The sequence below is a fragment of the Balaenoptera acutorostrata genome, chromosome 13 (genome assembly GCF_949987535.1).
Source record: "Balaenoptera acutorostrata chromosome 13, mBalAcu1.1, whole genome shotgun sequence".
NCBI lineage: Eukaryota > Metazoa > Chordata > Mammalia > Artiodactyla > Balaenopteridae > Balaenoptera > Balaenoptera acutorostrata.
This window is the reverse complement of record NC_080076.1, coordinates 75,497,398-75,509,017: the sequence shown is the minus strand read 5'-3', so window position 1 is coordinate 75,509,017 and position 11,620 is coordinate 75,497,398. Positions and strand designations below refer to the sequence as shown.

The following is an 11,620-nucleotide window of genomic DNA, read 5'->3' as shown; positions in this document are numbered from 1 at the left end:
GATTATCCAAATGTCAGATGACTATCTTTTTCATAATTAAAATTGGTATTCAGTGTGCATCAAGGATATAAATGCAAAACAATGCAACTGTAAAAATATTAAAAGAATTAGTGATTTAAGAAAATTTTTAAACAGCAAAGCCAAAGAATGACAGAAACCTGGAGGCAATTAACAAAAAGACTGATACAACAAATATCATTTACAAAAACAACCTCCAATAGTTAGCTTACATATCACTGCAAATCCACTTGTAGGGATCTGTGCCAGGGAGACAACTAGGGATGAGCCCAGGTTTGAGTCCAAAGACAGTCACAGCAGCTACAACTGAGTTATATTGGCCACAGCAGGGATTTAGTTCAAGTATTAAGTGCTAAGGACATAAGTTTCTGGAGTTCCAAGTGCACATCATTTGGTAAAGTCACTCGGCGGCAGGTTAATCCGCGGATGGCTGATGGGCGGGATCAGGCAGGCCCAAGGGCAGGCAGAGCCACTCCCCCTCCCACCTTCCCATCCCACTGACACCCAGAGCATCTCTTAATTCGCCAGGTGCAGTTTAGAGTTGGTGCAGTTTAGAGTTGGCCGCATTTGGGCCAGGATGGAGGCGGCGCCGGAAGAGGCTGGGCAGCAGGGTTGAAAATGAAACTGAGGTGGGCTTGCACCCGGCACCTGCCCTGCTCGGGGTGAGGCACATCCCACAAAGCAGCCAGGCTAGTCCTCCCTCCAATCCCACCCCTGCTTGGTGACTGCTTTGGGGGCACAGGGTTGTGTCCTGGGAAGGGCTAACCCTTTTAGAAAGGAGCTTTGCACCTCTAACCCTGCAGAAATCAGCGCTCAAGACGCTGTGGGGCTGGAGGAGAGGGACCCGAAGGCACAAAACTGTGGGTGCATCATGCACAGATCTTCCTAATTCCAGAAGAGGAAGGAAGGTAGGTGAGCTGTGTGGGCTGAGTCCGGAGGACCAAGACTGGAGATAGGTGGGTGGAGTAGCAGTTCAGAGGTAGGTGTGTGTGTGTGTGTGTGTGTGTGTGTGTGTGTGTGTGTGTGTGTGTGTGTGTGTGTGTGTGTGTGTACCCAGTACACACCTGACTCGTACTAGCAAGCACTTTGACCATAGTGTCTCGTGAATCTGTGTGTGGAAAAGAAACATAATCAACAATTTTCTTAAATTCCCATGAGTATCTTCCCAGGTCCCCTGTCTTTTACTACAGGACACTGCTCTGACAATTTAGGGGCAGTCCCTCTTGTTGGTGTGATTGGAAAACGTGTGTCGCTAGTAACCTGATGCTTTATTTGAAGTCATAGTTTAAAAAAAAGTTCCCAGGCAACTACACAGAGATGTTTAGCAAAACCATGTTTTTTAAGGGCCTCTCCCCTTCAGGGTCATCGCCTTCAGCACAGCAATGACCGGCAGGGCCAGGGTTCGAGCCCGAGGCAGAGTGCGCAATCCAGCATCCGTGGAGCCTGCTAAGCCTGAGGTGGCTAGGGGTTCCCGAATGCCTGAAGTACCCAGAACCGACCCACCACGGAGCTTCGTTGACACAGTGAGATGTGGCACAGCAGTGAGCTTCCTAATGTTCCTAAAGATGCGTTGCTGGGTCAGTACAGTTCAGGTTTAGAGTTCTCTCCTGCTGAGAGAGAACTAATGCATCTTGTAAGAAAAGTCAAATTCTACGGCTGCCGGTGTGGGCAACTCTAAGCTGCACCTGGCGAATTAAGAGATGCTCTGAGTGTCAGTGGGATGGGAAGGTGGGAGGGGGAGCGGCTCTGCCTGCCCTTGGGCCCGCCTGATCCCGCCCATCAGCCATCCGCGGATTAACCTGCCACCGAGTGACTTTACCAAATGATGTGCACTTGGAACTCCAGAAACTTATGTCCTTAGCACTTAATACTTGAACTAAATCCCTGCTGTGGCCAATATAACTCAGTTGTAGCTGCTGTGACTGTCTTTGGACTCAAACCTGTGCTCATCCCTAGTTGTCTCCCTGGCACAGATCCCTACAAGTGGATTTGCAGTGATATGTAAGCTAACTATTGGAGGTTGTTTTTGTAAATGATATTTGTTGTATCAGTCTTTTTGTTAATTGCCTCTAGGTTTCTGTCATTCTTTGGCTTTGCTGTTTAAAACAAACCGCTTCCCTTTCATGTGCATCTTCATAGATGCAAACAGACTTTCTTCCAACCTCCAGTGGATGGAAAGTCATCTGCATCTCTTGGTCTCAGCCAGTGACTCCTCTTTGGGGAGTGATTTCAAAATGGACAATTTCAGGCAAGTGTTTGAACAGACTGAGTTGGATAGATTTTTTTAGTCTTGTTTAATACTTGCTATCCCTGCTGTCTCTATGCATTTCTGTCTCTCTTATCCCACATCTACTTTGCATGCTTTAGGGGGTCTTGCTTTGACCTCTGATGGGTCCCGGTGCTGGCCGGCAGTCACATGACCCCATCAGGTCCTGTTTCTTCTCCTCCCCCACCTGCTCAAGCCTCAACCCTTCCTCCTGCTCCTCCTCCGTCTTAATTTTCAGCCTTTAACATCAACTCCTATGTCACTGAGACAAAGCATCAAAGCAGAACTTCAATGTTGTCTTCACCAAATCTCCACATCTTGGCCTTGGCCCCTCACCTGAGACCCTAGGGCACTGGCTCTGCTCCTACCTAAAGGAAAAATCTCCTGGGCCCCTTAGCCAATTCTCTATCCCCTGGCATCTCTCCTGCAATTCTCCTTTCTATCTCCCGAGTCCTAGATCATCCCCATCTGCCTACAACCAGCTGAGTTGACTCCCATTCAACAAGAATCCTCTCCTGCATCTGCTTTCCTCACAGTTACTTCCTTTCTCTTTGCTTCTCATCAAAGAAGTCTTGTCTCTACTCTGAACTCCAATCCTTATCGCCCTCGTCCCTTCACTCCCATCAGGTGCTCTCCCCATTGCTCCACTGAAATGGCTCTTATCAGGCTTCCCCAGTACCCTCCACTTTGTCAAATCCCCAGGTCCGTCCTAGGTCCTCCTTGGTCTTGCCTATCACTTGTACTTGGAATAGCTGAGCCCTCTTTTCTCCTTGATTAACTCCTTCCATGTGGTGGTCAGGTCACCGCACACCCTTGGTTTTCCGCCAACCTCACTGGCCACTGCTATAGCTTCCGTTGGCTGGGTTCTCCTCCTGTCCTGTCCATATGCCCAGGACCTAGTCCTTGGGCCTCTTCTCCTTGGTACAGGCACTCACACCCTTGGTCATCTTATCAGTATCACGGCTTTAAGTGCGACCTGGTATGTGGACAAGTTCCCTCTCCTGCACTAAACAAACATCCCCATGCATGTCTCATGCTCCTGATTTGCCCTCCCAGACAATTCCTAACTACTTCATCTGATGACTTTCTTCCAGTTGTTTAGGCCAAAGTCTTTGGATTCACCCTCTCTTGACCTCAAACCCTTCACATAAACAACCAGGAAATACTGTTGTCCCTGACTTTCAAAAAATATCCAGTCTCTGATCATTTCTCATCCCCTCTATTACTACCCTCTGGGCCAAACCACCAGCATCCCTGGCTGGACCCCACAAATGGCCACCTAACTGGTCTTCTTGCTTCTGCCCTGGTCTCATCCTCAGTCTGTTCCCAGCACAGAACCAGTAACTTGGACTCACGTTCAACCCACAGCCTGTAAGAGTTCCCATTTTCTCAGAGTCACAGATTTCCTTAAGATGGCCTCCCTCCCACTACCTCTCCGAGTCCTCCTGCTTCTCCCTCCCTTGTTCATCTTGCTCTCCCTTCAATCTTTCTTCCTTAGGAGCTTGCTCTTTCCTCCACCTGAGGCTTGTGTAACCTTGTTAATTCACTGCCTCCGAGTCTGTTTCAGCGTCAACTTCGCACTGAGGCTCTGCTTTGTCCCCCATGAATTAATGCAACCAGCCCCTTTCATACCCCACCTTCCCAATAACTCCCAATTTTCCATACTTGGCTTTGTTCTACTTTTTTCATTTCCCTAGCAATTATCATATTCATGCCATATAAGTTAGTCATCAATTTATTTTCTGTCACTGGAATATGAGATTTTCAAGGAAGTTCCTTTGCTTTATGCTCCGATACATGGCATCATGGCACATGGCAGGCATATGATAATTTTTGGGTGACGGTCGAACATATGGATAATATTACTCTTTATTTTTATCTCCAAAAACTTGCAGGCTCAGCAACCTCGTCAAATCCAGCCTAGACTCAAGCAGCTGTGGGATGATAGCCACGTGGCTGGTGCTGGACCACCAACAGGAGCAGACGGAACACCTCAGCCTTCAGGTAAAAAGAGGGAAGAAGAAAGATTTGGTGAGGGGCAGAGGATGTTTAATATGTGACGGTACGCAACAGCGATAAAATTCTAGACAGACAGCCTCGGTGTTCCCGTGATGTTTGGCAGGATGGGAAGAATGTACAGCTCTCAACTATCTCCTGCAGTGAATTATCTGGCTATCAATGCTTTATTCCACTTATATTTTAAGGCTTATGGAAAAAGAAATAGAGGTCATTATTCATTAGCTAATTCAATGTAATTGCTTTTCAGATTTAGAAAATGCATTGGTATGACAACTATAAGTTAACTAGGAGTTCGGGGAACATGATTTTTCTTGGGTTCGTGAATCGCTATACTGAAAGGTTGAGCAGTTCCTCAGATGTTTACCTACATTATATTATCCTCACAGGTGAATGGTTATCATTATACAGGTAAGCCCACAGGCTCAGATGTTGTCATTTGCCACGGATTTGGGTAATGCAGTGAAACCTTAGATCTGATTCTCCAACCACCTTTTAAAACATTTTTAAAATTTTTATTGTGGTAAGAACAATAGAGTTCTACCCGCTTATTGTTTTTTTTGTTTTTTTTTTTTTATGGCTATGTTGGGTCTTCATTTCTGTGCGAGGGCTTTCTCCAGTTGCGGCAAGTAGGGGCCACTCTTCATCGCGGTGTGCGGGCCTCTATCGCGGCCTCTCTTGTTGCGGAGCACAGGCTCCAGACACGCAGGCTCAGCAATTGTGGCTCATGGGCCCAGTCGCTCCGCAGCATGTGGGATCTTCCCAGACCAGGGCCCGAACCCCTGTCCTCTGCATTAGCAGGCAGATTCTCAACCACTGCGCCACCAGGGAAGCCCCTCTTATTGTATTTTTAAATGTACAGCACAGTATTAACTATAGGCACAATGTTGTACTACAGATCTCTAGAACTAACTTATCTTGCATAACTCTAATTTTACACCTGTTGAATAGCAAATCTCTATTTCCCCTGTCCCACTCCCTGAAAACCACCATTCTACTCTCCGCTTCTGAGTGTGACTATTTTCAATATATAAGTGGAATTATGCAGTATTTGTCCTTTTGTGACTGTCCTCAAGGCTCATTCATGTTGTTACATATTGCAAGATTTCTTTTTTTTTAATTTATTTTTATTTATTTATTTTTGGCTGCGTTGGGTCTTCATTGCCGCACACAGGCTTTCTCTAGTTGTGGCGAGCAGGGGCTACTCTTCGTTGCGGTGCATGGGCTTCTCCTTGTGGTGGCTTCTCTTGTTGCGGAGCACAGGCTCCAGGCGGGCGGGCTTCAGTAGTTGTGGCACGTGGGCTCAGTAATTGTGGCTTGTGGGCTCTAGAGCGCAGGCTCAGTAGTTGTGGTGCACGGGCTTAGTTGCTCCGCAGCATGTGGGATCTTCCCAGACCAGGGCTTGAACCTGTGTGCCCTGCATTGGCAGGCAGATTCTTAACCACTTCGCCACCAGGGAAGCCCATAGATTTCGTTTTTTAATGTTGAACAATATTCCAGTTGAAGAATCTTGTATTCTGAACCAAAACCAGATGAAACAAGACAAATATTAGAGCAGGGAGGAATGAAGTGCTAAGGCAAACACTGATGTGGACTGGGGACTTGTTGGGAAAAGCTTCCAAGACTCTTCTTTTCTGATGACCCATTGCTAAAATAATGTTGGATCCTTTGATATCTTTTCTACCTCAAACAATCTTAACTCTTAATAGCTGGGGTGTAATATTGTCCTTTCTATTTACATTTCCCTTTTTGTGTAAATTAACAAGTTTCATGCTTGTTTACACGTAGAGGAACTTCAACTGGCATCTGGATTGCAGGAATCCTCACTGAGGGAGAGGAGGGATGTTGGCAGGGATTATCGAGACTTCGTGGTGAATACTCGGCAGAAATTAGGCCATGTTAGAGAGTCAACAAAAGGTATGCTGGTCATTAACAATACAATGTTATAGAGTTGTTTAACTATCTATGATGCTTTATACCATCACCTTAAGTGGAGGTACCCTCTCACCTTCTCACATTTTTGTAATAACATTCACTTTTGCATAAACAAAGACTTAAGAGTCCTGGATGTACTCTTCATTTTCCTCTCTTCCTTTTATAGCCACTTAAGATAGAATGACCCAGTTCTTCGGTTGTGCTGAGATTTTTAAAAAACCCAGAAAACTAAACATTATTACATACAGTGGCTCCCCTCCCCCAATCTCCTGCTTTTGGCAAAGGTTTTCTTTTGTTATTTTTATTATCGTTAAATACCTTGATCCTTGAACTTCCTAAATGTGGGCTTGCATAAGGATTCACCTAAATTGATGTTAGGGATTCTGGATGCCAGGTGTATATAATTGCTTATGTTGTTTGTTGTCAATCTCCTGGTTGGATCTAACTTTGGTTCTTAATATTGTGGTGTCCAAATTGTTTGGGGTCTGATCAGCCACTCTGTTTCAGGATTAACACATGGCTCCATTTTTCAGGCACGCTAGGTAGCCCAGTAATGCTATTTTCAAACCATGTCCAGCTGAAGTCTTGTTCTCACAGGAATTTATACAAGTACAATGTCATCTATACGCCAGACATAGAGGGTGGAAGAAAACGTGAAGCTTTACTCTCTGAACTTGAAAAGTTATTGGGACATCGTCGTATATGTGATGGAAGCTCTTTATTATTACTTCACTCACTAGGGAAACGGTTAAGTAATATTCTACATTTTCCTGACATTGCTCTTTCTCTCCCATTTTTCACTCTATTAGAGCCAAACTCCCACTATTCCTGTGCAACAGTTTGTGGAGATATCCTGAACATCCCTTGCCCATAGGACCTGTAACAAACCCACATGCCATGTTTGATTATCATTGATATTCTCTAGTGTCTCATTTCACTGCTTAAACTGAATTTAATACAAAGGTAAAAAATATATCTTTTACCCTTTTTAATGGTACAATATGTCTCAAATGCTGATAATGAAGTTTTGAGTAAGTTTTTAAATTTCTTGTTCCCTCTAAAACTTTAGCAGAAAAAACCATTGGGAGAAGGACTTCCTATTTTATCCTATAAACTTCTACATCAAGGAACCAAATAATTTATAGGAGCTTGCTTAAGTAAAAAAAAGTTTTGACTTAAATATTTAATTCTGACTCTTTACTTTTGTCTTGTAAATCACATTTTCCACCTGCATGTGCCTTTTTCTGGGAAGGATTGCTCCTTCCACTGTGCTGTGTTGGACAGCACGCAATGGATTTGTCACACAATGGAGCTTAGTTTCCTTGGAAGAACTACGCGACCTTTTTTCTTTATCTCAGAAAAAGGAAGTGGTCAGCAAGTTGAAGAACCAGCCTGTGAAGATAACCTTTGAGCTCTCCAGAGAACTACAGACCACCTCGCCAGATTGCCTATGCTATTACAACATTCTCTTTAGAAGGTATGTTAGTAACATTGTTTGCTTGAGATTCAGTTGCGTTTTACTGTGTGTCAGTGATGCTGAACACAGCCATTTGTTTCTAGCATTTTGTATTCTTGACAAGTCCCACGTACTGAGAGGGTGAAGAATCTTTTGAGATGAAATGACACTGGAGCCTCAACTAGGCATGTGCAAATTCCATGGATTTCCTCCATATTCTACTCCCTGCCCACCCCTACTTCCCATGGCTGCAACCTGTCTAGAAGAAGTAGCAGACATCAACTTTGTACATCCATGCTTATTTCTTTCTAGAGCAAATATACTTGTTTTCTGTTCTAGATTCACTGTAATGAACAAATAGTCAAAATTAAAACTTGGAACACGTAGCCTGCAAAAGATATTTCAGTTCATTTCTAGGAATGAAGGACATACTGATGTCCTTTCCATGTTATACTGTTTTATATTATGAAAGAGAAAATTTGAGGTTAAATGAACCTCATTATGCACCTCAATAATATAACTTACTTGTTATTAACAGTCATTATCAGATGTTTTGTGTTGTTAGTATAAACAAAATCACTGACAGATTTTTTTCCCCTCTAATGCATCCTTATGTGTGTTAACAAATGCTTAGTAATATTCACTGCACTTTCAACAAAACCTATTCTTCCAATTTCTAGAATGTTGGAGGAGATGGATTTGAACCAAGTTGGTTGCAACTATTACAATAAAAGTAAGAAGACTGAGTTCTACAAGAATAGGTATGTATGAAGTGTTGTATGAAGTGGAAAGTTTCACATTCTGCAGACATAATCATAGAAGCTTTTGAGACAGTTGCTCATTTGAAGTGGTGTATGATTTACAAGTGATCTTTTACATACTATCCAATGACTGAACAACTAAGTTACAATTGAAGTTACAATTTAAAATGGAAACTTAAAATTTTAAATTTACTCTAAAAATCCTAGCATGATAAGCATAAACTTTAAGATTGTCAGTTGTTGTATAAACCTTAGAAAATCAAAATAATCATCTCAAACTTGGGTAATTTCTCTGAAAATATTGTCAATCATAACACTTGTGTCTATGTGTATGTATTACTCCTTGGTATACGTGTATATAATTTACATATGTATATATCATATATATCCTCACATATGAGTATATATAATAGTTTAAGCCCATAGATGATAATAAAAATGGTTTAACAAAGATGTATTACTTATAACTAGCGCATCTGGTAAAAATCTCTGTTGGAAGGTCCTTCAAAAGACCAGTGATTATTAAAAATACGAGATTAGGGCTTCCCTGGTGGCGCAGTGATTGAGAGTCCGCCTGCCAATGCAGGGGACACGGGTTCGAGCCCTGGTCTGGGAAGATCCCACATGCCGCGGAGCAACTGGGCCCGTGAGCCACAACTGCTGAGCCTGCGCGTCTGGAGCCTGTGCTCCACAACAGGAGAGGCCACGATGGTGAGAGGCCCGCGCACTGCGATGAAGAGTGGCCCCCACTTGCCACAACTAGAGAAAGCCCTCACGCAGAAACGAGGATCCAACACAGCCATAAATAAAATTTAAAAAAAAAACAAAAAAACCCACTTCGTTAAGCTTCTAAAAAAAAAAATACGAGATTAAAACTGACTCTAAAAGTATTAGTTTTAGACAGTGAGTTTAGGTTCCCTAATACCTGGCTTTACGTCCAGAGCTGGGATCTTGACACCCACATCTAACTTATTTGCAGATTGGAAATCTGGCCTGGCTATGTTACTTCCATTCTTCCATATGAAACTGGTCTTACGCTCTGTGCTGATGTGAGCCATAAACTGCTCCGAATGGAAACTGCTTATGATTTAATATCACACACTCGTGAAAAAGCCAGAGAAGAAGATGCAAAAGAGAAAATTCTTAAAAAATTAGTTGGGTCATCTGTTCTTACAAAGTAAGTCTGCTTTTTGGAAACCTATCCAATCACTTTGACTTTTTTTCATTAGAGATGTTCCTAGGGTTTTTGAATGATTAAATGTAGACATTCAGAAGTAGAAATAGCATGAAAATGGCAAGAATCACTGGATAATTTTTCTCATCTGGTTATACAGCATGGGAGAGGAACATATGTCAATTGTAAACTCTGCGGTTCTTGTGAGTCCTACTGCTAATTCAGTTGTTGGCTCTGAACGCTCACTTGCACTCAAGAGAGTATGCATCTTCCAAATTTCTCTTTTCCTTTCTCTTTGTCTAGCTATTTTTATAAATTAGTGCTTAATTATAATCTACTAGCAAATTTCCATTTGAAGGAAGTTTTTATTTTTAATCTCCCTCTACACCAGAAATCTTAAATTGATAGAGGATGTTTTGGCTAAGTAACCTTAAATCCAATCTTTAAGAAGAGCAAAGTTGGAAGACTCGCACTTCCTAATTTCAAACCTTATTATGAAGCTACAGTAACCGAGACAGTGTGACGCTGCTATAAGTATAGACCTAAAAGTCAGTGAAATAGAATAGGGAATCCATGAAGTAACCCTCACTTTTATAGTCAGTTGACTTTAACAAGGGTATGGAGACAATTCAATCAGGGAAAGAATAGTCTTTTCAACAAGTATTGCTGGGATAGCTGGATATTCACCTGCCCCTTCATCACAGGATACACAAAATTAACTCAAATTTACTAAAAAATTAACTCAAAATAGACCTAACTAAAAGAGGTAAAAATATAAAATTCTTAGAAGAAAACTTAAGAGTAAATCTTGACTTTGAGTTAGGCAAAAACCTTATTAGATAAGACACCAAAAGCACAAGTAATGCCCAAAGAAACAAATAAATTGGACTTAACCAAATAAAATGTTTGTTCTTTAAGGTATACTGTCAAGAAAGTGAAAAGACAACTGGCAGAACAGGGGGAAATATTTGCAAATCACATGTAGTAAATAATTTGTATCTACATACATAAGGAATATTTACAACTCAATAAAAGAAACTCAACTTTAAAAAATGGGCAAAGGATCTGAATAGACATTTCTCCAAATAAAATATACAAATGGCCAATAATCACATGAGAAGATGCTCAACATCATTAGCCATCAGGGAAATGCAAATTAAAGCCACAATGAAATGCCACTTCCTATCTACTAGGATTGCTAAAATTTAAAAAGGAAAATGTTAACAAGTGTTGGCAAGGATGTGGAAAAATTGAAACCAACCATTATACACTGCTGGTATAAGTATGGCCTCTTTGGGAAACAGTCTGGCATCTCCTCAATGTGCTAAATATAGCATTACCATACGACCCAGCAATTCCACTCCAGGTTATATACCCAAGAGAAATAAAAACATATCCACCAAAATTGGTATATGAATGTCCACAACGTCACTATTCATAATAGCTTGAGCATAAACAACCCAAATGTTCATCAACTGGTAAATGGATAAACACAAATGTGGTATATCTATACAATGATATATTATTTGTCAATAAAATGGAATGAAGTAGCAATACATGCTACAGCATGAATGAACCCTGAAAATATTATGCTAAGTGAAAGAAGCCAGTCGGGGAAGATCACATATTATATGACTCAATTAATATGAAATGTGATGAGTAGGCAAATGCATAGGGACAGTAAGTAAACTAGTGGTGGTTTAAGGACTGGGGGAATTGGGTGGAAACAAGGAGTGACTGCTCACGGTTCAGGTGTTTCTTCTTTGGGTGATGAAAATATTCTAAAATCGCGTGATGGTTGCACGACTCAGTAAGTATACTAAAAACCACTGGACTGCACACTTAAATGGGTGAATTGCATGTTATGTGAATTAATCTTAACAAAGCTATATATTCTGCAATTACTTGTAGGATTTTTTTTTTTTTTTTTTTTTTTTATTTTTGGCTGTGTTGGGTCTTCAGTTCGTGCGAGGGCTTTCTCTGGTTACGGCAAG

At 41.8% G+C, this 11,620-nt stretch overlaps 1 protein-coding gene across 1 annotated transcript in view; it reads left to right on the top strand.

The window, feature by feature from the left end:
* Positions 1-1,400: 1,400 nt before the first annotated feature.
* The window catches only part of PIWIL3 (piwi like RNA-mediated gene silencing 3), a 30,952-nt gene continuing 20,732 nt past the window's right edge, over positions 1,401-11,620 (top strand). The window contains 8 exon segments of the mRNA XM_028166170.2: positions 1,401-1,559; positions 4,180-4,288; positions 6,089-6,217; positions 6,769-6,987; positions 7,110-7,114; positions 7,594-7,712; positions 8,372-8,452; positions 9,432-9,629. Of these exon segments, the coding sequence (XP_028021971.1) occupies positions 1,401-1,559; positions 4,180-4,288; positions 6,089-6,217; positions 6,769-6,987; positions 7,110-7,114; positions 7,594-7,712; positions 8,372-8,452; positions 9,432-9,629 (1,019 nt within the window).